Source organism: Stegastes partitus, unplaced genomic scaffold (genome assembly GCF_000690725.1).
Source record: "Stegastes partitus isolate 25-593 unplaced genomic scaffold, Stegastes_partitus-1.0.2 Scaffold163, whole genome shotgun sequence".
Classification (NCBI taxonomy): domain Eukaryota; kingdom Metazoa; phylum Chordata; class Actinopteri; family Pomacentridae; genus Stegastes; species Stegastes partitus.
Window position 1 is genome coordinate 560,468 of NW_007577894.1, and position 26,828 is coordinate 587,295.

The 26,828-nt window shown below is 41.0% G+C and overlaps 1 protein-coding gene across 3 annotated transcripts in view; it reads right to left on the reverse strand.

The window, feature by feature from the left end:
- LOC103355670 (cGMP-dependent protein kinase 1) overlaps nucleotides 1-26,828 on the reverse strand; it is an 85,376-nt gene that overhangs the window by 13,593 nt on the left and 44,955 nt on the right. For 2 of the 3 annotated variants that reach the window (XM_008279543.1, XM_008279542.1), the window contains exons 4-7: nucleotides 16,270-16,375; nucleotides 11,831-11,894; nucleotides 8,675-8,752; nucleotides 6,829-6,923 (exon numbers count right to left, since the gene is read on the reverse strand). In XM_008279543.1, the coding sequence (XP_008277765.1) occupies nucleotides 6,829-6,923; nucleotides 8,675-8,752; nucleotides 11,831-11,894; nucleotides 16,270-16,375 (343 nt within the window). Of the gene's footprint in view, nucleotides 1-86; nucleotides 477-6,828; nucleotides 6,924-8,674; nucleotides 8,753-11,830; nucleotides 11,895-16,269; nucleotides 16,376-26,828 lie in introns of those variants that run through there. The other variant, XM_008279544.1, reaches the window with a different exon arrangement.

The window sequence follows — 26,828 nt, forward strand, 5'->3', positions numbered from 1 at the left end:
CTCCATTCACGCCGTAAATGGAACTGGCACGCAATGAAAACATCACTCTCCACGGGCAACACACATCACTGTGGGATTGGCATTACTCTTTATTAAATTTGACATCAAATTCATCTTCCTCTGATGATGCTTCTTCTTCAGAGGAGTCGCCCCAGTCGCACGAATCCTCGGAGTCCGTATCCCAAGTTTCCATCCTTCACTGTGAAAAATTTCTTGCGCACCGAGTCCCACAGGGATAAGCTTTAACTCCGAGCCAGCGCAATGCCCAGGGCAGCCCTCCAACAAAAGACACCTCTGTAGCACTTGTATATAAATCTCCAACTCAAGTGTAGTGTCATCCACTCGAACACAAGCTAAAGTATCACAAGAAGACAGGAAATTCTTCGGGGGGTGTCCCATAAGCAGATTATTTTTCTTTTTTTAAAAAGAAAGGAAGAAAGAGAAAAAGCTTCAGTTGATCGGATGAGTTTAATATCCTGAGGAGGTGCAAATCAAAAGCTGAAATGGGCTCTTCTGTTCCAGATTTTTAAAAGATTCAATTGAGCTGAAGCGCTAACAGTAACTGACAATCACTGTCTGTGTCTGGTCTGAACAGACGTATGCCAACCTATTTCAATGAACCGAGGTGACAAGTCCTCCTCATGCCGTTTCGACTCGCGTGTGCCAACCCCCCCCTTCCTCGTGCACGGACTCACGCACATGCACAGTCGCACTCTTTTTGCTGACCCCTTTGAATAAAGGTCACAGCTGGTGGGGGAACAACAAATTTTGAAAGGTGAGGACCACAGAGGAGAGGATGCAGTGTTTGACAGTCACAAAGGATATATTAACAGATGACTATTGAGGCCCTCTATTTAGTGTAGCACATACACCATTTCATTCACTTCAAATAAGTTCCTCTGACCTGCATCCATGCTCTTAGCACAATACTCTGGCAAACGCCTGCTCCAGCTGTTCTTCTGTTTGCCCACGACACTATTCAATACCATTTACTCAGACATACTTACAGTATTAATAACCGATTCAATGTGTGACTGAACAGTAACTGAGAATTTAGGACTGTCAAGCATTTAAACCACTTTCGATCATGTCGCTACTATTTTTATTGTCATATTTTACATCATGTTTTTCTAACTCGTCGATATTTACAAGTCGACTCATCAAGCACACGTGCATATTTTACACGTTATCTCATTGACGATGAGCCACAATCTGTTCCATGAATTAATTTGCCTCATAAAAGAAAGCGTACACTGTTTGTGTCATTTACTAACCATGGAGATACAACAAAACAACGTAACACTTGGGGCTATATTGAAAGAGTGGTTATGTAAGTATGAATCATCCTTAAGAGATTTCAGGGGTTTCGTATTAGAGAGAAGCTTGTTACACCTGTCCCCAACTGCAACCGACAAAAACAACTTAAGAGTGCCGTGGCAGTGATACTGGCGATGTTCTGCGTGAAACACAATCCTTAAACAGTATCTGTCAGTGTGATTCATTTGCTGAGCTGAAGTCATCCACTGAGCCAAAGATGGCTCTGCACTTGTTAATTGCAGGACAACATGAAGACATGCGTTGGAAAACAGACGGGCACACGCACACAAGCACAGACGCACTAAAAGCAGCTGCATGCTGTGTCTGGAATGCCCTTTGGACTTACACAGGAGCCTGCGGTGTTGATTTCCAGTAGATGGTTGAAATGAACATGGTAATTGGACAGTGATCTGGTGTCCCAGGAAGGGGGTTATGAAAATAACGTATGCTTGGAGGCTGAGAAGGGCAGTAGCGATGGGCAGCAGGGAGCGAAGTAAAGCCGGGGTCAGGACTGGGGCAAGAACAAGGGGTGGCAGCGGGACACAGCTAATGATCTGTTCTTTAATTCCGCGACTGAGACGTACTCGGGGGGCTTAAGGGGCTGTTTTACAAAAGCAATTTGTAAGCGCTACTTACACGCAGATCACAAATGTTGCCAGCAATCAGTTTCACAATGACTGTTCTGCCGTCCTCTCCCATGGTCACGCAAGGCTCGCAAGTGTAATTTTGCTTTGATGAGTTAAAAGTGCCAAAATTAACACGAGAGACGATGATCTCATGTTTCAAGTCACAGCTTTCATGATGCAAATTTCTTAAAACAGGCCCCTGGATAGCTGCGCATGAAATTTCAAAGGCTAATATCAAAGCACTTGAGAAAATGACTTCACTAGTATTTGCGCAGCTTTTTACCATTTGCATATCACCATGCACGAGTTGTGCATTTTCCACATAACTGCAAAGTGTGAACTCTTTCCAGGGAATAGCGAACATTTTTACATTTATGAATATATTTTCCTTCTTTTCCGGGCAGCCACTGATTTCAATTAATGGCAAAAAAGATTTTCCTTGAAACATTTCCTTATTGGTGCATTCATCTACTTCTTTAATATTTCAGTATGAATTTATATAAATAGAATAACAAATCATAGACAATGCGGCCTATTTCTGGTTATTCTAACAAAGGTAATGCAGAAAGTCTTACATGTTTGAGCTAAGAATCCGTGTTGCTCATGTAAAGAATGTATTTTTGCGGCATGCCTAATAATAAACCTTTTTGCATAACTTCTCTCTGCAGTTCTTGTCAAACTGTTGGTTACTTTGTAAATTCAGGAGATCCAGCTACAGTTGACTCCCAAAGCTTAACTCAGTTTTCAGCAGCTCTCAACTCTCCTTGGGTTCCAACACCCAAAATAACATTTTTGGCCCGTGGGAAATTTACCGAGCAGTCCCTCTTCATAGCTGCATCACTATACATCAACTGTGCATACTTCAGAGAGTCTTCAGAGAAACTTCACATGTGTGGTAGTTGATTTTAATGCTGTGGTGGCATCTATTGAAAGTAGCCACATAAAGAAATGTCTTCAACGGTATAAAAATGCATGGTATGCTTTAAAGGAATGTAAAATATACACAGGATACAGAGGCAGGAATATAAAATATACAGACTTGTAGTTAATAGGGAATGGCAGAAGTTGAAGCTGTGACTCGAGGGGATGAGCTAATAAAAAGGCTGCGGGCATGGCTTGAACTGAAAGGAAAGGGATGATTCTATAAAGCTGTGCTCGGACTGAGAAACTCTCCATTGTTGGTGTGGTGCAGCAAGGAAAACATCATCAAAAAATTAAACGCAGAGCCATTCGGAGAAACGTGTTGATTCTGGCTCCGTATAATGTCAACCAGGTGTGAGCTACACGGGCCAAGAAAACATGTGCAAGTGTAAAGACCAGACAACAAACAGCTGTGTGACGCTGCACTGAAGGCTGAAACAAATGTCATCCTGACAGGCTCATAAATACAATGTGTGTTAGCATGCTGCCAAATATCAGAAAACACAAAGTTCAAGGCGGATGAGAGTGTTGTTGTTGCATCCAAAGGAATTACAAATTAAAATCTGATGATGGTGATGTGTAAAAGTTGATGGATCACAGAAAGTGATTTATCCTGAGAGAGGCAGGAAAGTGTACTCCAAATTCCATCCAGTAGTTACTGAGGCATTTCATTCAAACTCTTAAACGTGATTCTCATCAATGATTTCAAGAACATTCAGAATTTTAGTGCAATACATCCAATAACAGTTAAAATAGTTTCAGTCAGGACCAGACAGAGTCTTGCAGCAAGCGTGGCCGCCTCTGTTTTACCCATCAGACCTGTGGCAACACTAACACTGGCTCTCAAGGTGATTTATCAGAGTGCTATTGTTGGTCTTGAAGGTGTTCTGTTCTGACACTGACACCAATCACATTGCTGTCACTGACATCAGAGTTTTTTCTTTTTCTTTTTAAAAGCATCACCTGAAGTCCCTCAACTGGAACATCCCCACAAGCAAACACACACAGACCACACTGAGGAGAGGAGGACGGAGCACACATTGTCTGCGCTAATAACAAATCTATTCCTCGACTGAAAGTTCACACTTCACCCTGACGGGGAAGAATGCGACATCAGATATCTTGCTGGTTACGTCCAAACAGCACATCAATGTGGAAGCGAATCTTTTCCTGGAACATGCGTCTACTGGGAGGAGGCGCGTATATGCCGTAGGATTCATTCAAGGCTATACATATACAAACCCCATGGAGAAAACATGTAATCGGATACGTCTTCGGCCGCTTTAATGTGCACACATCACACACACACAAGCGCTCGCGTAAGCTCCAACAAACCATTACGGCTGGCAGGAGACTTTGATTTGTAAATATGTTGTTGTCGCAGATCAAAGGCAACGTCTTCAGATGGACAGAGCAGCCTTTGAGTAGAGGCTATTGAGTTTCATGAGCAAGGACACCCACAGTTAACTCCTAATTAGAAAGATGGCCCTGCAGAAGAGCCCTCTGATCAAAAGCCTGGCTCGAAGATGGCCAGCACCTCCATCATTTGAATTTGCGAGACACGCTTGACCATCAAAGGTGTAGCCGAATAAGCCTCTCGCGCTCAAGACACTGTAAGACGGTGTTTATGACAGCGGACGATCCGAAATAGACACAGAGGTGGGGAAAGCACTTTGTTGTACAAAACGTACGGTTTTCTTGATTAAACAAAGCATGAGATGCTCTTGAAGGGTTTTCAAAACTGCACAATTGCACTATTTCAATATGTATTCTGGAAACACTACAAATATAGGCATATGAATACACTCAAGGACATGTGTGTATATTAAGGCTCATGCTGAACATTCAGAGTCATCAACGTGATTTTTTTCCTCCTTTAGATTCATGTGCGCTTACAAGAAGCGACTGAATTCTTGGAAAATTAAAATAGTTCCACACAAAAGAAACAGAGAGGCTGGATCCAGTATGAATTAGTACTTTGTGCGACGCTCTCATTCATCAAACAGCACATTGTTACGCCTCATTAATGTAAAAAGATCAAATTTCTATTTGGAACGTCGTAGTCCTCCCACCGGCAAGAGATCAAGCTTCCCGCACCTCGCATTTCCCGCATGCATTTTAATGCTCTGTCATCTTCTATATTCTATAGTCATTAGCTGTAACATATGGGCAAAGCTCAGCCATCTGTGCGATTCCAGCTGTTGCCTGAACATCACGTCCGGCATGAAGAGCACACCTGAAAATAAACATGATATTTTTGGCAGCACATTAGATTGATTTCCCACAAGATGCACTTTTGTTAAACTAAAGTCTAGTCATGTTTTAATGTCTGTTGTAAAGTGTTTAAATCTGAGAGCTCAGTCGTTGTTGTTTTCACATTGGCGGCCACAAGATGGCGACGTCTGCATTTTTTTTCACATTCACAGTGTTGGCTAGGTGCATGCACGCATTCAAATGTGCGCGCATCAGTGCATTATGTCCTCTCTTTCTGCCTGACCCTCACAGACATAATACACTTCAGATGATTTTCCATCTCCACACTCCTTCTGTTTAAATAATACATTGTTCATGGAGGGGCACAGCCATGACAAGACAGTACAAACAGCAGGGTAAAAATATCCCTCCAGAGCAGTGGACTTTGATGCCAGAAGCTACATGAAATATTTTTATAACAGCGAAGTGTTCTTGAAGTGAAAGTATTTCAGCGCTTAGATGGCACCGAATGTCATAGCAGTGGACGTGAATCATTTGATCCCTTAAATATATATGGCATGGTTACTTTAAACTTGTCTCAGTACATCTTTGCAGCTATGACTACACGTTCCTGGCACGGACTTGCCGAGTACAGAGGTGTGTAACGTTGGGGACGGTGCGTCCTTGCTTTGTATGTGCTTATTCCATGTATGTCTTGGTCAACATATGCTGCTGTTGGTTAGTAACAGCAATTATGCTCACATACAAACGAAAGGCATTCAAAAAGAAAAAAAATCAGCAATACAGTCAAGGACAGGGTGAAGATGTCCTTGATATTATAATGCCCTGGCAACCATCAGGAAGTAGGGGAAAAAAAACAAAACACAAAAGAAGCACATAGATAAATTATTATCTATATTGTCTCAATGAAATGAGTCTTGAGCTGCAAGCACACTGCGTGACTGTCAAACAACAACCTCCAGTCACAATAAATGACTTCTTCCCTGCAGTTTCTTGCCTGCGTGACATAGATGTGTGCAAAGTAGAACAGACGGGTTGTCACTTGGTGTGGTTGTGAGGGATTTCCGCTGTCACTTGAACATAAACACTTTTTTTCTCGTCTTGATTTTGGCAAAAAAAAATAGAGCTGGAGAAAGCACGAGCATGTCACAGTAATTGTTTGTGCTCTTTATTTGTATTTTCTGCAAAAAAAAAAAGGAGTGGCGGTAAAATAGCTGCATTTCCAGAGAGGCGTGCTGTTTTTACAGATAGGAATATGATTATATAACAAATCATTTCATTTTCAGTGGCAACTGCTGATCAAAAACTTGTCCTGATACGTTTTTGAAAGGCAGGAAAATGGAAGTGATTAAAAAAAACACAGTTGGATTTCTGCGACAGCTTAAACTCTTTGTGATTAGCTCAAACTTAATGAACGTCCTTTGGTTCAGAGAAATCCTTTTTGTTTCACATCTCAAAAATATGTCGGGAACAGCTATGAGTTAACTGTGTGATTTAATGTGCGCCTGGTTTCAAGCAATTTCAGACATTTTGCAAGTTATTATGGCTGTCATGAAAAGTAAGTGGATGAGAGATTGATAAAGGCTGGAGGTTGATTGTTAGTAAATCACAAATGAAAAGATGTATCTTAAAATCAAGCAGAAGGATATAAGAGACAGGTTTGTGAGTTAAAATTAGAAGGAGCACAATGAAAGAATGGAGAAGAGAGGATTTAAATTGAAAGAGGCAGAGTTATTAGGAACAATCTTACCCTTGCAATGCTTTCTCTCCAAACCAGTCTCCTTTTCCGAGGCTGCGGAGGTAGACAGGCTCTCCATTGGGCAAGTCTTCCCTGGTCACATTAACCTGAGAAAAGACAGGAAATGCAGGTGGCGCGTTAAAGGGAAGAATAGTGCAACAGGAGGAAGCTGGAACAAAGGTGACGAGAGAAGAGGTGACATGTAGCAGTACGAAGATGTGTGGCGAATAAAGGAGAGGTGCAATTTACACATCATTACAAAGGAAATACCGAGTAAATGATCTCTATAAAGGCAAGTGAATCACACTATTACAAACAAGGTAGAAGAACTGGCATGACGGATATCTCTGTTCGTGGGTACCTGTCACCCACTGAAGGATCTGGGAGGCGCCGCTGACCACTCCATTAGCCAGATGACATGTGAGTGATGGCGCTCGGCTGTGCCGGTAGACTTTACAAATCAAAGTGATGGCACTTGAGTAGATTTTAGAGGAGGTGAGTGGAGATGATCGTCTCACCTAATGAAGGATCTTGTCCTCCTCCATTAGTCAGTTCTGCTGTATGTGTAACTGTCACCGGGACACCGTAATGCTGTCAACAACTGAGTGATGGCATTTTTATTTATGATCTAATATGATCCTCTAGGAGCAGACAAAAAACAAGATGGAGAAGGTATAAAGCAGTAGGCCAAAGGAACTCTTTGCACATCTATTTCATGAGGCAGGTGCTAAGGGGCAGGACGAGTGCATCCAAAAGATCACACTGTCCAACTTGCAAAGGTACATTTATTGATGCTACGTGGGCTAGACCTTCATCGGGTGAATGTTATTGTGTTATTTGTCTGATAAAAGTTTAGTATCAAAACCTTGCACCAATAAATGTGTCTTTGCAAGTGTGCAGGAGTCTGTTTGACTCTTACAGGCCAAAAAGGGTAGACCGTGTGTGTCCTGTGTGACGTCCAAATCTGGTAGAATGTCCTCTAGACAAAGTGCACCGTCTGCGATCTAGATAGAGACAAAGTGAGAGATGTGGAAATAACCGAGCAGAGAGCAGTGATAAGGTCAGGAGAGTGCGTGTGTTCTGTCTACGTCTACATGTGAGTGCTCTTGTGTGCAGTGTAGCTGTGCTGACCTTGTGAAGTAAATTGCAACTGTTCGGGGTCAAAGGAGAATAAAAAAAAAAAACTGGAAACACAGTGTATCATTTACAATGACACCCAGATTGTGGATGTGCGAACTGTTAGAAAATGTTGTGAATTTGTCTCTCGAATTTGAAGGAGGATTTTCGGTTACCAATGTGATTTGCATGTGACTTCCATCTTTTGCTGAGTCAAGAGACCGTTTAGAGGGAGAATTCTGTTTGGTGATTAAATGATGAGGATGAAAAGGAGGTAGCGGAGGGTGGAGGACAAACACGAACAGGTGAAGTGTAAAATGGACCTGGAGCAAGCTTTGAAAAAAGTACAGGAGAAAGGATGAAGAAGATAACAGGCGGAGAGAAAATGAGGAGGAAGAGTGGCGGGCATTTTGGCATCAAAATACGAGTATGTGAAAGCCGTAAACAGTAGTGAGGCAGGACAGGACAGTGTAAAAGCCAGTGTTGATTACTGAGAGGTGAAATCAAAGTGACTCCATTCTGTATTCTGGATACTCCCATTGCTACTGCAGGAGATGATGAAAGAGGCAGCGCTCCTGTCTTCTCCTCTATCACCTGATGATTGATGACAGCCAAACTTTCACCCAAAAATACCACCCCTTAGCTTCAAAGATAGGTGTCTTTTGCTGTGTGTGCAGCGATGGCCCGCACTGCGATGCCAGTGATGATTATTTTGGTGGTAGGCTGGAGGCACTATCCTCACCTTTCCTTTACTGATGATGAAGAAGGTGTCTCCTCTGGCCCCTTGTCTGATGATGTACTCTCCATCTTCATAATGCGTCTGCCAGGAGAGAAGAGAAGACAAGAGAAAAGAGGACCACCAGATTAGAGGCTCATTGTCATTATTTTGTGTCCTTTGCCGTATTAGGAGTGAGCCACTCTCACCAGAGACAAAACGTAGTCTTTCAGAAGTAAAGTTGAATTAGGTGCAGTGAGATAAATCACAATTAGATTTGTTTTCTAGTTAAAACCGCACGCTGGCAAGCTATCGTGGGTATTTTTGCTGCCTTCCACCCACAGCTTGCCTGGATATGCTCTGCGACCTTGAATATGAAAAGGCAGGTAAAGAAAATGAATGAATAAATGAATGCGACTGAATCAAATATGAGGACAAATCACAGCTCCTTCCCAACAGCGAAATTAACACAAGATATCCATCCATCAATCCATTTTCTATACCCAGTAATCCTATTCAGTGTTGTGGGTGCTGGAACGCTTCCCGGCATGCACTGAGCAGCCTCTGCTCCAGACTGGTCGTCAGTCTGACACAAGGCTGACACGCATATAGATAGAAAAACACTTTCACACTCACACTCATGCCTTGTGTTGAAAATAATCCGCAGGGCTGGCTAAGAAATGCATTCGCTTCAAGGACAGTGTTTCACAGGGTGGTGGGAAGTCATACGTAAGATGTGACATAACTTAATATGATCTGAGATGTGTCTTGTGCCGTGGAGAAGACTGGGTATGAAGGTACGCTATGATCTAGGGAACCACAGCACAAGAAGCACAACCAGTCACTGACAAACTTTCAGAAAGATGAAACGCTAACATGCATCATGCTCAGAATCCTGCAGCAAAGGATAGACTTTAACATTTCCTTAAGATGATAAGTAGATTCCACAGAGTCGCTGACATTTGCCGTTCGATTTAGTCTCCCTGATTCATCATTGACACTGTTTTACTGAAGGAGGCTTCCTTGTGCCAATTTACTTTCCCACTAATCTTATTCTTATCTTCAATAGAGGTGTCCTTCACTGTAAAGGCTGTGATGTGTAAGGCCATAGATTCCTTTTTCTTTCTTTTTTTTTTTTGGTTTGTCCCGCGTTCCAGTGTCATAACCGACTCACCTCATTGAAGTGAATTGCTCCTAAAGCTGAAGTGTTTCACATTCACTCATTCACACACAGGCACACACCAATAGCTGCAGAGTCATGCAAACTGCTAGCCGTCCATCATGATCAACTTGTGGTTTAGTGTCTTGCACAAGGACAGTTCGGCATGTGGAGTAGCCAGGGATTGAACCTCCAGCCTTGTGATTGGTGAACCTCTCTCACCTGAGTCATGGCCCAGGTATCCTCATTTGATGATAATACAATGATGTGATTGGGCAAAATAACTTTTTTTCTTTAATAGTGACTAGAAGTTGAAACCGTCTCATAATATTAAACACAATCCAGTCCTAAAATAGATGTTTTATGAATAACATGTAAATGAATTATGTAAGAAAGCGACGGTTTAAATGACTAATGTCATAAACTTGTCATGGTTTTACATTATGAATCGTCTTTGTACTATAAGCTCATGTTCAAATTACCCCAATAACCTTTTTACTACATGAGATGAACCATCTTACCAAATAGCACAACAAATGTCCTGCCATCTACACTGCATTTCAGTGTTTATTAAAAGTAATGTATTAAATTTGTCTGTGTATGGGTGTAGCTTACAACAATAGCCACCATATCATGTTCATTCTGAAAAACACATTTAAAAACAAATGTTTAACTTGCTATTTTCCACAATTCAACAACTAAAAACTTCACGGTAAAACCCTTTCTTCAGGCTTAGATTCTAATGACTTGAAACAAGTTTTATTTATTTATTTTTTTATAATTAATCCTCCTCCATGTCTTAAAGCAAAAGAATCTGAGCTGTTTTCTCTTCTCTCATACACTGAATAATGTAAAAGGCATGAAAAGGCCACATTTTAATGTAAGTGAAAATACTGAAAGTTCCAATATAAGCAGCATCAAAAGTGTAGATAAGAGATCGTTTGCATAACTAAATTATACAGGAGAAAACATCAAACGAAGTGGTGTGCAGATGGGTCGAAAAAGCAATATTGTGACACATCTCAAAACGCAAAGAAAATCATCTCTACGGTTTAAAAATAAATGAAAACTGTGCATGTCTCAGTCTATTCATGACATTCGTTTAACAACCGCTGTCCGCTTTGCACATCATGTTGATGCGTTCTAAGTCTGTGAATGTATTTTTCTGCCCTCCAGACAGCAATTGGTGTCCATACATTTGCATATGAAATGAAGATCAATTAGCAGACTCTTGAAACTCGTCTGGGTTTTTGAATCCATTACAGTAAACACGGACTTAGCATTCATTTTTGTTATAGTTACATTATAGTTATTACATAATGCCGTACAGACATTTCAGATCAATCAACCTGCACTTAAACGGCATTACGCGCATTACTGCAAGGTTGTTTGGTTCGTTTTGTTCGAATTACACAATCCAAGCACACAGGAGGATTGAGATCATTTTCTTAACACTGAGGATAAACGGAAAGCAATGGATGCCATAAAAGACAGTGTTATGAAAACATGTAAAATATTGTTCTTATATGGTGTGTCTAAAGAAGAGAAAGTGCTGAAAGTGGGTTACCACACAACCATTAAAGTACCAATGGATACCACCCTACAACATTAAATAAAACGCATTACAATGTGCCTCAGCTAGCTTAGATTGATTGACCCCCTTTGAAAGCTGAAATGGCTTCTTGCAGCAGTGCTCTGAATTCCTGAAGAGGTTTGTGAAATAAGCTGTCCCTTAGTAGGTGCACCATTAACTTCAACATCATCACACTCGGCACATACTGAAGAGCATCAATTGCGCTGAAATCCTAACTGTGTACAAGTTGTTCCACTGAACCCCCTCGAAATCATCCCCCAACTGCCTCCAACCAGTGCACATTATCTGGAATATGCCTTCATTCCCCTTCTGGCTCCCTTCTCGCACTGCAATAAAAGGAAGCGAACGTATGGAAATCTATTAGGATGTGTGGAGTACGCCCCTGGCACCTCAGCCGGTGACATCTGCTACAAGGCAGCAGAGCACTTACCTCCTCAAGGACATCAGCAAGCTTGCTCAGAATATCTTCCTGCAGGCCGTGGAATGTGGGAACGCTGCAGGAGAAAGACACGAGAGGGATTTCAGACAGAGGAACACATAAGTGAATATATTACTGATTAAGTCTTTTGTGTTTGTCAGATAAAAAAAAAAAAAGATGTGGAAAGCAGTTTAGCTGGCAGCTTAGTATATAATCGTGAAAAAAATAATTATATCCCGGCAAAACTGTTGCCTTTTTCAACATATTTGAACAAGGAAACACTTGATCCTCATTGAAATAGTGCCTGCGGATAAAGGCGGCACACTCAAACAAATAACACATGAAATAACTGCCAATTAGCCTAAGAGCAGGCAGTTTGATGTAAAAAGAAGTAATAAGAAGCCTAAAAGTTCATCACAGGATCTGCAAGTAACTAGGGCTACTGTTGATGTCAAAATGCATGTGTCTACAATCAGGAAGAGGTTGCACAAATATGCATGGACATTAAAGCAAAAGTACAGTTTGTCAGTGAACATACAGATGTCTTGAACAATGAGTTCCACATAGACCAATCAAAGTTAGAGCTGTTTGACCAGAGTAAATGCTACTGTTTTCACAAGTAAGGCAGCTTTTCAGGAGAACAACTTTGACGCAAGGTGGTGAAATGTTACAGTTTGGGGTTGTTTGGCGATCTCAGGGATCGGGCAGTGCGTAGTCACTGAGTCAACAACAAATTCTGTATCATATAAAAGAGTGCTTGAAGATAAAGCAAGATCCATCTCTCCAAAAGCTGAAGTTGAACCTGAAGTGGACCTTTTAACAAGATAAGAATCTTAAACACACCAGCAAATCCACAAAGGAACAGCTCAAACAGAAGAAATGAGGGGTTATGGAATAGCCAGGTCAAGAAAAAACAACTGATTTAAAATGTTGCAGAAGGGTTTGAAGTGGACAGTGCATGCAAAAAAAAAAAAAACTACAATAATTCATAGCTGAAGGAAGTTTACATGCAAGCGTGATGAACATTTTTACCAAACTGATGTCAGACGCTGGTGGATAATGATGCAAAACACCTACAAGAACTTATTTCTGCTAAAGGAGGCAATCCTTTATTCTTTCACAGAAAAGCAGTAAATGTATTGATAGTTTTGTTGAGTAAATGGTTTAAAATGTTAATCTTCTTTATGTTTTTCAAGTATAGCACTTATATATAAAAAATATTGAACAGAATCAAAGCAGTGCTGTGCCCCTACGTGAACAACATAAATATAGGCAGCTGGAATACATTAAATCGGCCATTTTCAGTGGGAGTTGGCCTGTATACTGTACTACATTGTGTGAATATAAATATTTCAGCATAAACTGGACAACATTTGCAGTTACCACAGCAGGGCATCAAATGAAGCTGTAATGTTTGTTCCGTCGCTTCCCGGCAGCCTGAATGAACGCTATCTGCCTGTAACCAAGCCTACTAAATAAAACTGGCCTAATGTTTATCAAGGAGAAGAGAAAATAGCCCGTGTTGGTGAACAAAGGGCTTATCTCCCTATATCATCTCCCTCTCTCTGTTTCTCCATCTCGTTCTCCCCCCTCATTTTCCATGCTTTATTACAGTAATCTGAACCATCTTGTCCCGGCCTCCAACCCAGGGCCCTGGCCATTGTGCTGATCCTTGTGCTCTTGCTTCCTCAGCGGAGGCGCTAGTTAACCAGCTAGGCAGAGAGCAGGTGACCCTGCTCCACATGAAATTCAGAGCCTCCAGCTGTGAAACAAAAAGCCTCTGTTCTGTTAAATTTCGAAGCGTAATTGTGTCACAGTTAAGTCATTATATGTGGCAAATGGGGAAGTGCGGCTCCGTGAATGCAGTCTTTGTGATTATTTTAAAAATTCTAATGCCATTACACTCGTGGCACTGTGCAATTTTAAAGGCAACGAGGCAATTTTTAAACGATTCAGTGGTGATTTCGCAAACACCTCGAAAATGAGGTAAACATAAGTACTTCTACACCCTTCTGGTGCAATTGTTCCCTCGTTAACATATGCATGCTTTGTTTTTTATAGCCAGAAGACATGTCATGAGTGAAATAAGCCGTCAACACCATGGCTGAGCATTTTCATCCTAAAAATGTAGTGTACTAATGGCTCAAAAACAGACTTGCGGTGTTTCATATCTAACAAACCTACGGAACCAATCCTGTAAACTTGCACGGTTGGGTTTAATGCATCATCATTCTTCTTAAGAATCTGTTACATGTATGGCGGAATTACTACACTGCTACGACTTCCTTGTGTGTAATACTGAACAGTTTTAAAGTGTTTGAGCAGAGTCACAGGTGAGCTGGTATGCTCAAGGTGCAGCGAGTAGCAGAGGAGCAGTGGGTGTTGTTTGTAAATCTGCATATTCTGGAGGAATCAACAGTTTTGTTACATGGAAGCCATTTTAAGACTGGAAGGGATTTTTTTCATAGAAAAAAAGTTCTAAATATGTAACGATGATAGGCAGAGATGAGTTTTGAGGGTTTTAATTATTGACCAGGGAGGGACTTTAATGCTTTCCCAAGCTCAATCCCCACATCCTTTTAGCAAATCAGTGGGCAGATGGTTGTCTGCTTTTATTATATGCCTCATGGCTAGACTTTTAATCTTTTTAAAAATGCTAATTCACAGTAAAATGCTTGCTGTAAACCCAGGTGACTTTGTCAGTTAGACACTACTCTTACAGTTACATTTGGAGCAATGTTTCTGAGTGATTTAAAACACATACAAGAACGAGATAATAAACAGTCTTTACAGCTACAATTAGTTCCCCTATGTAATACTAAGCGGGATTTTTGCTTGCCAGTATTTCATCAGTGTTCCTCCTCCGCAACTTGTGAGAGCAAATATATGATTTCACAGCCGTTAAAAGGTGGGTAGGAGACTCACAGGGACCAGTATGTGTTTGTTCTCACGCTTAAACTACAGCACTTTAATTAAATTTGCATCTAAGAAGCAAAACATGAATACAATTATCTTTGGACTGTGAATTATCAAATGTTGCTCTGCTTCCTCCCCCTTGGACACCCCTTTATAAACCAAACACGCTGACTGAGCCCAAGACGAGAAATACGTACATTTATTAAATATTTACTTATCTGTTGGACTGTTATGCAAGACCTGCTGGGAGACAAGAGCTGCTATACTGTACAGTATATTCTCATAGTGTCCTTTTCGAAGATATCACTTGAACAGCTTCTGTCTCAGACATAAAAGATTAATTGTGTTTTTCTATCAGGTTAGAAATGTATTTTTTTTTTATTGTTTGTCTTGTTTCACAGTGAACGGCAAGGACTTCTTCTGACTAAAGGGAAGGGGAAAAAAACAGCTTTAGTCATTATGTTCAAAAGCTTTAAACAAGTGGTGTGTATGCTTCACTGACTAGCAATGTCTTGCGACCGTGTGAATGATAATTGTCCCCTCTCAGCGGTGTAGGACAGAGAGGAGTGTGACATACTGCTGCAAAAAAGTTTTTGGCCTCAGGGAAACTGTGAAAGTGACTGGCTGCGTGTAAAAAGAGTGACTTTGACAGTAGAAAGTGCATCCTGTCTTCTATGAAGTTAAGGCAAGAGGCTGAACAGGTAGTTTAAATTCCCAACTACATCTTTACATGTTGCACAACAGGAAACAGCCATAAGGTTATTTTTATTTACAACAGTTAAATGGATTGCGTTAGAAGCTACTGACACATACAAGGTCTGTCAGGAAGTCTGATCATGCCTTCAGCTATTCAAGAGGTTTTGTTCAGGAGATATTATCCCATAGGGAGAATACGTGCTATTATGGTTTGGAAAATTGCGGTAATTAGAGCACATATAGGACCAACTTTTAATTCAGCCTCTGCTGCAAAGTCATGAGCAAATGGAGAGCTGCATGCAGGGAAGGTGTGATATCATTTTCATAATTGGCTTGATGAAGACCAAAGCGAATGACAGTGAAATAGGAAAGTTGAACAGAGACAGGGAACGGAGGGATTGATACCGTAATTGCATCTCATGCATTTTGATCACCGCTCGCTTTTCTCCCTCTGCCTTTTGATGCATTCTTCTTGTATCCTATACTTTATGCAGGCTCCACCCCGACAAAAAAAAAAAAAAAAGTCTGCAGGCCTTTTAAGTGATAATAGGCTTCTCAATAGAGAAGTGGTTACAGGGCAGAGGCTCTCTAGTACAGATAAGAACCTTGAAGAACAATGATGCAGCTACAAGGTATTTTTCCAGTAGGTTGAGTGACATACTCAAAGACGCATCGAAAATCGTTGAGTTATATTATTTATCAGCAAAAAGCGAGAGCAGGGTGTCTTCTGAGAAACACATATTCTCCTGAATTCATTTTGTTTAATTCATTCATTGCATTTCGGATCAAAGGCCCATTCAGGCCATTTGTCTGCCGCTGAATTCGCCTTGGTTCCTCACCTTTTCAGAAACTCCATATACTCTGTGTGCTTGATGAGACCCGTCCTCATCATGATCGTCTGAAAACATTGTCGGTCAATGGCCCACAGCTTCACATTTGTTAGAGCTGGGGGGGAAAAAAAAAAGACACACATGATGAACGTCAGGAAAGACAGTTTCTGCCCTCAGGCAAACAGAATAATAAAAGAGCACGTACAATATACACATAAGACATGCCCTTTATGCTTTGTGCATGCACAATGTAAATGTAGTGAGTATCATGTGCACTTGAAAGGGGAGAGGAGTCATTGTTGTGTCAGGGCATGTGTGGAATGTGTCAGTGAATCTGAACTAGAACCCCGCTGAGATCACTGCTCAGAGAATAGGGCGGAGAAATCTGTGAACCTTTAGGCTTAGTAACTCTTCGCGGAAATAACTTTCATCCAAATGTTTTCTCTAGCCCCTGATCTGGCCTGCAGAGCAAATAGGAGCTATTCTGGACAATTACTTTTTATTCAGCAGTTGGGAGGTAATTGGTATTTTTAGAATACTTTGCATGGATGGGTTGCTTCAAGTCATGCCATGGCATTTTAATTGCTATAAGGTCAGGAATCAATGCCATTTTTTTCTCTCTTTCCGTTTAAAACTTTGAGTCACTGATTGCTCTTTGTACTCAGGGCAATTATCAAACTGTGTGACGGAAGTTCTGTTTAGTTTCAAATCACAAACAGCTACCCTGATATTCTTCTGTACAATTTCCTGGAACAATTTAGAATTAATTGTTCCCACAATGATTGCAATCTGCGTTGGCTCGAAGGCACCAATTCCAAACCATAATACTCATTACACATGGAGGTGGAGGTTAAAGTGGCAGTATGCAGGGGTGTTGTTGTCATTTAAATGCAGCATTATGTCTCAATTGGATGTTTGCAGACAGACACAGACACGCAAACTGTTAGAAATATATTACATTTAGATTAACTCAGAGAGCTTTGTTCTACCGAGCGTCCCGGTGATTTAAGACAAGTATAAAACAGACGGAAATGTCGTAGACTGCAAGAGATGTCCAGTATGCATTGATGATACGCAACAGTTCTTTGACACCTCCTTAAATAATGTACTGGTTTTTACAGCATTCTCTTTCAGAATACGCAAACTCTCAAAGAGCAAAAAATACTGCTAAATCTCATCCCCCTTTTTCCTGTTTTTATTCCTGAGTGCTGATTGATGGGGTCCTGGGTTTTTCAACATTTCTTTTATGCCTCTTTTTGCACTTTAAGCCTCAACAGCTCCTTCTCTCTGACGTCCTCTGTAGTCACTTTTGATCAGAATACGTTTCAACTCAACAGATCTCTCTGTCGTGAAGAGCAGATTCTGTTGAAAATCAGGCCGTGTGTTTTTTTTATTTTTTTATATCAGAGCAATGGACCTCTAATCCAAAGCTGAATGCCATTATATTTCCCAATTCAAACCCATTTCACTGAAGAAACTGGGTTGTTGAGGCAGAAACGTAATAAAAAAACATAAAATAACATATTTCATCTGGCAATTCTCACACTCATTTTTGTTAACAGCTAATTATAATTGTATCAAAACTCCTGTTTCTCATGATTGCAAGTATCATTATCCTCTGCGAGAAAGGCTCTCATTTTGACTCCAGTGCTTCAATTGTGCACTTGTACAACAGACTGTGAGGAGTAAAGAGGCAGAAATCTACAATCTGACCCACCCAAAAATACTGGAAATCCCCAGGCAGCCTTGTGGGCACAGGGACATGTGGTGATATTAGAAAAAATAAATCAGATAACAGTCCACTGGGTATTTTGTCTGAGTGCGTACGTCTGCTGCTAGTGCCCTCTATTCTGTCTCATCCTCTTTGTGTGCCACTTCTTCGCAGAGTCCTAAAGACACAAAATCAAGTTCTGGTAATAACAGTGTGGTGTTTATTGATTGCAGAAGAGGGATTTTTTATTTTTTTTGCTAGCTGTCCTTAACAATGTATTCACCGTGCAGGCTTAACCACAGAGCAGCACCTCTGCAGCTGATTGGGAATCAGTGTGTCTCTAAATAAATGTGATTCACACACAGCACACCAAATTCTGTTAGGTCAACAGAAGGGCAAGTGTATTCATCTACAGAGAGGTGATTCTCTCTTGTTTTATTTGCAATTTTTAGAGTGACTTTTGGGTGCGAATAAGCCCACGCTTGCACTCCAATACAGTAAGTATGCACTATACATATACACACGTGTATGCACTATCGCAGACCACCGCAAGTCATTCTCTCTGCACACCAAGAATGTGGCAGCACTTTAAAATCGGGCCAAACCGCAGGAGAGATGCCCTCATTACAGAGCCTGACACTGTTTTTACTTGGAGACACTTTCTTGGAGCAGAAACCCCAAAACACACGGCTCGACGTAGAAATGTATACGTGTGGAGATATGCAGGCATCGTGTACAAGCATGCACAGATAACAGATACAGGTTGTGCATACACACACATATACACAAGTATGTCTTCATATCAGTATAAGTACACACATGCTGCTTACTGTGAATGACATAGGTGTTATTTTAAAAAGTTGAAACCATATATAAATCGTCTCAGGCCTTATCTAATCAGAAAGGCTATTTCTGTAGGGATCGTGCGCCCACATGTTGGGGACAAATTACCCCAAAGTAAACTGCATGAATCTGATATATAGGAAGGTCTAAAGAGAAATTATTAGCGTGGCCTTCTAATTTGACCCGGGGGCAGCTAGAGTGGGAGGTTAGACGTCATTACCCACTATGCAGTGTGCAATAGTGTTTTGACAGGAAGTGGGAGTATGGGAAATAAGATATGTAGGGAGCCCGCAGCGCACCGCAGTAGGTAAACGTATTATTCGGAGCCTTGGCCAAATTGCACAGAGACTCGGGGAGCTAGTTATCCTGTACTGAGGGTGCAGATGAATGTTTTAATGCTCATGGGTTGCCAACCATTAGCTTCACAGCTTTTTGGATGTACATAGTACCCCTGGCTGTGCTGGAGAGGCACAGGGATGTTGTCTGTGAATGCTTTTGAAGAACCGGCCAGCGTCTTGTTCCGGTGATCACGTGGGGCGTTAACTGAAAATGCATTCAACATGAAATCCACAAGTGCGTGGTGTACATAAAGGGGGCACACAATTTAGTTTAGGCTCAACAGAGACCTGACAATAAGCACTACATTTAGGAAAAATTTGTACAGAGACCAGCTGCTCCAGATTGCATTGAACTGTTGCTGCACATATTGTACCAGCTGCTATCCTGCCCACTTCATGTAACTCACAGTCTGGGAAGATAATCATTAGCATTGGTCAGATTTCAGCTACATCCATTTCAGTTTGCAGTACAAATGGTAGGATAAAAACATACAGAGGCAGCGTTGGGGGAGTGCTGAAGCATTTGATGTGTCTCGGGTGGCACTTGCAGCCCACATGCTGTCATGCAGCCTCAGAGTTAGTCGAGACACAGTAGCTGGGATACGCCAGTGTGGGGATCAAACGTGTCAAAATTGCTGCTTTTGTGAAAAACTGCCTCTTGCCAACGCGGCAAAAATGACCTCTTGATGTGCGCTAACCTGCAATCTGCCAGTGTGTGGGTGACAAAATATCAGATGCAGGGGCAGGTAATATATGTTAATGTGCAGCTAATGTGTGTTGCTACATCTTTCATATCATTTTTTTTAAAAGCTCCTTCAAACTTCACAATGCCTGGTTTTTTGTAAGTGCATGTAAAGTGTCAAAAAATTGTCCGTTTTCGAATTTTACTCCTGAATTTTTAAGCCATGCTAACCGCAGTATTACACCCTCCTCACTGCTGGTGTAACACCTATTTCTCTTGGGGCACCGAAAGCTCCTCTAAACTGAATTTAAACCCACCTCAGAATAAAGGAAGGCTATTCATAGCCGTACTGCCCACAGCCCGGCACGTTATCATTTGGTCATGCTCCTCCTTTCCTGCCTTCTCCTTGATGCAGTGATTGTAATCCCTCACCCTTCAATTACTTGCGACAATAGATCAATAGTTTTCATTGTGAATACAGACACAACTAGATAACTAGCTCCCTTGGCATGCTAGAAATGTCTCATAATAGAGGCTCTGTGTTTATAAAGAAAAACGGTGAGGGGAAATATACATATAGATGCCCTCGACGAGATAAAACGCAGGACAAAGAACGTATGCGGTGGAAGGAGCCATTCTTTCATTTGGCTCAGTCATAATTCATTGTAACTGGATTTCAGCCTGGGGAATTATGTAAATGCTCCATGTGTGTTTGCTCTTCTAATCTAATTTTTGCTCAAATTATATAAACATAGGATGAGGACATTTATTTTTCTGTGTTCTCTGGTCATGCCAATTTACATCTAGACACACAAGAATGAAAACATTCGAACTTTCCGCGTTGCTGTAATCTTGATTTTTCTTGTGAGCGTCATACGTTTTTAATGGGGTTTAAAATGAGTCAAAACAGTCTTCGTCTGGCCCGTGATGATTCAGCTGAAGCATAAAGCGCCTGCCATTCGCATTGCAGAAAAGCCCACATTTCTATTAAGAAAAAAAAAAAAACACCACAGGGCCACATGAAAGTGGTACTTAAAGATTAGACCAGAGTCTCAAGCAGTGAAGTGTGCAGGCAGCCTTGTGCACTCTGATAGCGAGAAAATATATTTGTATAAAGCACTGCTTATGTACATCCTTAAAAGTCTTTGACAAAAAATAAGTGCTAAAATAAGCTTTCTGTCTACACATCTGCACTTTTCACGTGCGTATTTCCATGCCTGGAAAACGCAAACATATTAAGGTCACGACACATGAAGCTTTGTATTCTGATACATTATTCACAAAAGATCTGCACATGTATAAACATACATCAGATTTCTTTCTTTCTCCATAATGCTGCCTTGTCCGTAATCAAATCATTGTCATGCAGCAAAGAAAACCTTATATATTAATCAACATGTGTCTTTGGGTACTGGGAAATGTTCGACTGTGGATTATCATTTTAGTACTTGCAGCTGATTAACCTGGGGTTATAGAGCTTCCTTCTGAGAGAAGGACAGGCGTCTCCAAACTAATTAGTGAGAGCACCCACCATGAGAATTTTTACTCTGGAATATTGTTGTAATGTTTGGGTTTGAGGGTATTCCAATTGGTTTTCAGCATTGCTCTTAAAACTTTTTTCCCGCTGGTAAATCTGTGACCCGCCTACTCTTGCAACTTAATTTCTATCCTTAACACTCTCTCCTTAACTCCCCGCTGTTAGCTTCCTATGAAATGAGAAAACCAACCAAGCTTTTCTCACTGACTCTGACACACGCAGCCACATGTTGTGAATGAATTCAACTCCTTCAAGGCTTCCTCCTCCATGCCTTGTTTTTGGAAAGCCTTATGAGAGCAGGGCTGTCAGAGCTGCAGGGTGGAAGAGTGTAATCTCCTTTCCCCCTAAGTCATTAATAACATCAGCCAAGTCTGATTACATCTAGATGAGCTCTTTAGAGCGTGAGAAAGCAGGACAGGTCATTTATGCCAGACAGCGTCACCAAGCCCAAAGAAAAGGAGGAATTCTCTTCATAGTTATGGTTTAAAATATAATTATTATTGCAAAGGCTTACCAGTGCAGGACAAACATATGCGCTGCGTTATGTTTGGTAATACATAATTCATTCTGAACCGGAGCATTTCATGTCTGTAGAGCAGGGTGGTATCGTGTGCTCTTATGTTGGCTCTCGTTGAATCTCAACACAGAAAACTAGCTGCCTTAATCACAAGCAATCTCCAGCTGCCAATTCTGCCAATAGTCTCCTCATGTGGGAGTCCATGGACTTGGAACAGCAGCTGCTTGAGAAATATTGAGTTGAACATCATCCCACCTGCCATCCGCCCACAATGCTCGATCACGCTATGGTGTATGGATCACAGAGAATACCACGTATTTTGTTTTGAACGATAACAGACGTAATCGCTGTTACATTAGGTCAATTTTAGCTGTGGTGTAAAAGCTGTTTACATTCTATGTCCGTGTCAGTTCTTTTAAAATAAAAAAAGGACACCTGACACCCAAATGTGTGGGAGTCATAATATTTAATTTCATAAATCTAACACTGAGCACAGACAGGATACTGCCGTTACATTGCAGTCGGAAGCACCCTGTCAGGCGCTGATTGAATAGGAGCATTCCTAAAAGCGTGCTTTTAGCGTTCTGTCTCAGATTAAAAGTTTCTTTTACCACCCATCTCTGTAGCAATAACAGACCTCACCTCTGACCTTTATCCATCAAATACAGCTGCTCTTGTTTGGAAGCTCATCATAAACATGTGTAAGACTTCTGTTTGGTCAGTGTGAGGAGGTTTTCCATTAGCCTGAAAAAAGACTGGTTCATCTGAAGTTAACACTGTGATTGCAGGCTTGCAGGTTGAAGACTGAGCGGTGAGCCTGTCATCTTATAGATGCAAAAAAATAGGATTTAAAAATGAAACTGTGTTGTCAAAAGTGAACGTCATCATACTCAGATAAGAAAAAGTTCCCTAGATGAGCTGTGCTGCCTTGTGTTTACAATGGCAATGCTAGCACTTTGATGTAGTGCAGGTATAATAAGGCTAATGAGCACTAAACACAAGGTACAGCTGGCTGATGGGGACATCACTGGTTTTGCAGGTATTTGGTCTTAAAGAAGTATAGAGGCAATGATGGCACTAGATTAAAGGTTTGCGTAAAAGCAATTATAGTCCATCCTCTAAGGACATGAATGTCTGAACTAAAGTCAACAGAAACACATGCGAAAGCAGTGAAAATCCAATTTTTAACCGCATCAACATGTCCATCCACATTTTTTTTATACGTTAGAAGAGACATTTTGCTTGGAAAAAGAAGTCAAGGCCATAGGTAAGCATTTCCACCAGCTTACCAATGACAGTTTAAAAAAACACACATAGATTCAGACCTCCAAGGTTTCATATTTAATTAACCTAAAGAACCAATCACGTCACCTGCAGGGGTGAAGCTTTCTGTCACATTATTCTTCTTCAGAATTGGTTTCGATTTTTGAAATGTACGGTAGAATTACTTTAATATTTCAACTTACAATTGTGTAGCGTAGAGTACTTTTACAGGTTTTCAACAAAGCCAAAGGTGAGCTGGTGTGCCTGAACTGCAGCGAGTAGTAAAGGAAGGGTGCATAAAGAGAGAGGTTGGTATTAAACCAACCTGCACTTCCAGAGAAAGGAACAGCGTAGAATTACATTTGAGCCATTTTAGGGCAGGAAAAGAATAATTTCATGGAGAAAAAAATTATCTAAATATGTAATCTTGATCCACAGAGCTTACAGGGACTTAAGGTATAAATGTTAACCTTAAGCAGCAGTTATCACAGCTTGAATTATAAATCAGTGTGTAAGTACCTTAAACTGCAGTACCACGGAGAGTTGCTGGGTGCTGGCACAATCAAATCTCAGGCTCCACCAGACTCCCAGTCAAACAGCATCAGCTTTTCCAATTAAATACTGAGTCACTAAATAATTAGTGTGCTGGTTGTCATTTTGAAAATAATTCAATATTTAAGCAGACTAGAGCAGCGCCCGCTGTCAGTGGTTAAAATACTGAAGCCTTCAATCTGTGACAGCATTCTGGGATGTTGCATAGTAAGAGGTTGCCTAGCAATGTGAGCAACTTAGGCTCCACCCACAGGCAGCAAAAGGCCACGCAGAGAACCCCAAAAAGACCCTAAACGTGGCTACTGCTCATCCAAACAACTTAAATCTTAGCGTTGCACTTCCTCAGGCTCCCAATAATATTTCTGTTAAGTCTGAAGAACAATGACTAATGAAAAATGGAACAAAGACACACACAGACATTTCTTCAGTTTTAAGTTAGTCATGAGGCTCCAAAGATGTTTGCAAAGCAAGACTGGCTTAACTGACATGCCTAGTCTGGAGTGGCCGTTTTGGCGAGGCCAGGAGTCATTCATCACTGAGTTGCATGTACATTGTTTTGATCTAGTTTATTGTCATCATTTGTCATAAGACTCAGTGCATTTTCCACTGTTCCTTAACTTGCTTTTGGGTTGACCGAAAGTTGTTGCCTGCTCTTTGCTTAATTGTCACATTTGATTGTCCTTTAATTTAAGCAAGCAAGTGTTTATTTTCTTGCTATATTCCAATTACAATTGACACTCATTGTGATAATTGGTGTGATGTTGTGCTTTGACTGTCAACCTCAGTTGAAGCATTGCTGGAAGAAGAGTCAGTGAGTCAACAGTAGAATGGATTCTTTGACAACTATGAATGTTTTGAGGCAATCTAATAGCAATCCATCCAATAGTTATTTTGACATTTTCATCTAGACCAAGCAGTGAACAGACCAACCATCCAGAAACCCAACAAACTGATGCTACCAATAGCAGGTCACACTGTTTTCCATACAGCCATACTGCTAAAACAGCTAAATAAAAAATAAAAAAAAACACAGCAACATAGCAGTGTAGGAGATGTGGCTACAAGAGCAAGAAATCTCTTTTCAAGAGCTTCAGAAGCTACATTACCTCTCGTTTGGCCGAAATCCATATTTTCAACAAAAAGGACTACCTGGCTGCTACTTTGCAGCAGCGGTAACATATTTTAGAGTACAATGGGATGAGAGCAGTCTTATGAGTCATAAATAATGTGCTGCAGTAGCACCGACAAACATCGCTGATGGAGGGTGCACATGGTGCAGGCGGAACAAACATACAATACTTTCAAACCTCCAGTGAATGGCAGAGATGGGCGACTATAATCTATTTGTGGGTGAATATTTTCATCAGGGGGATAAATTAGAGATCATTCAATTAAAATGGTAATAGCTATGTGGTGAAATACCATCCTATAAGGCAGGCTCATAAAAGTGCCACTGCAACAATCGCAGTCATATTCAAAGTAATGAATTATAAAAAGGTGGGGAATAAAAAAAAAAAAATCTGAAATGCAGTTTCTCTAATGATAGATCACCTGCAACAGTGTGGATGTTGGGGGTCACAGTCCATGAACGGTTCACGAACGTTCGTCTTTGTAAAAAGCCTTTAATCATTACAATCAAATTGTGTCTCCTGTCTTTTGTTCAGAACATATTTCATTAAAAGGAATTCATCCCTTTTCATCATTCCGTGGCGGCATGATGTAAGAAGTGCTACCTGAGCCGTTGACGTCAGTGCTAAGGACCACTGCCTGCACGTAAGGAGGACAAGGGAAGCGTCTTACTACTCTCCCCGCAGCATACGAACAAAGATAAGAAATTACCTTTGCTGTATAAATTGCTTTCTCGTCAGTTTGCGAGATAAATTTTAATTGTCTGTTGTCCTCATCATTATAGACAATCAACCAGAAACTATTTGCTACAGAGGAAATCAGTATGAATAACCTGATAAATTTCAGTTTGCCCGGCTGCAGAAAATCAAATGGAGGAAATGAAGTGTGTTTGCTATTCATCACCAAGTCGAGTTATTTTTAGGTCCTGGTCCAGGTTGTAGCAGGTGACACTTTTCTCTATGGCGCTTGTTCTGTAGACTCCACAGTGAAATATGTAGAATTATGGATTGATCTGGCAGTAAAATAAGAACAATGTAAAAGAATGCCGTGTGTCAGCTGTAGTTTAGTCTTTTTATATCTTGGGATTATTTTCCTGCTGATGCTTAAGTATCTACACTAAAATTACACAACAAACAGAGCGTTTCCTTTGTCAGCACTGACAACAACAAGGCATTACATGTTGAATTTCATAAGGCCTTCTGTCAGTCAACTCTGATGTTTTGCATCCCGCTGAGTAAAAAAAACATCAAGTCTCTGCACCCAAAAATAACGAGCAAAGCCAGCCTCATAATTCCCCTCACCGCTTCACCACCATGTGACGAGTACACTTGTGTGTCTATGTGCGAGTGACTGCCTGCCTGAATGCCAGCAAGTGTGAGCAGCACAGTCATCATTGTATATGTGTGAATGCCTTTTTTTTTTTATGATGAAACTGCAATTATTCTGACAAGCAGCCTCTTTACTCTGCAGGACTCCTACATTCAGCTCAGTTTCTGTGAAATCCAAGCAGAAACTGTTCATTATTGGAGGGAGAGAGGAATCATGCAAACATTAGCTGAAGCAGTGAGCGGTCCAGAGATTACAAAAGTCTTTCTCTGTCCGTGGACGCTGTGTGGAAAAACAATGTTTGTACAGTTATCTAACCCACACATTACAGCTTTGGTAGTATATTCTAGTATATGTCCCCAAACATTTATCTTCTTTTGCACACGCCTGCACTGGTCAACTCCATATTTTCATTCAGCCACCAGCAGTTAGTTTCAGTTTCATTGTGTTGCCAGTAGCAACCACTACTGGCACTTGTGTTGGTAGTTTAACTGACATCCACTGTTTTGTTACATCTCTCAATTAAACAAATGTTGACCTTGTTATGTGATGCTTTGTTTCCTAACAGATGTTGCACTGATGTGACACAGTAGATTAGTTTAATACTAGCTGTCTGATCCAAGGGCTGCAAAGTGGATCCCCGGTTCACATCCCGGTTAAGATCTTTCTGT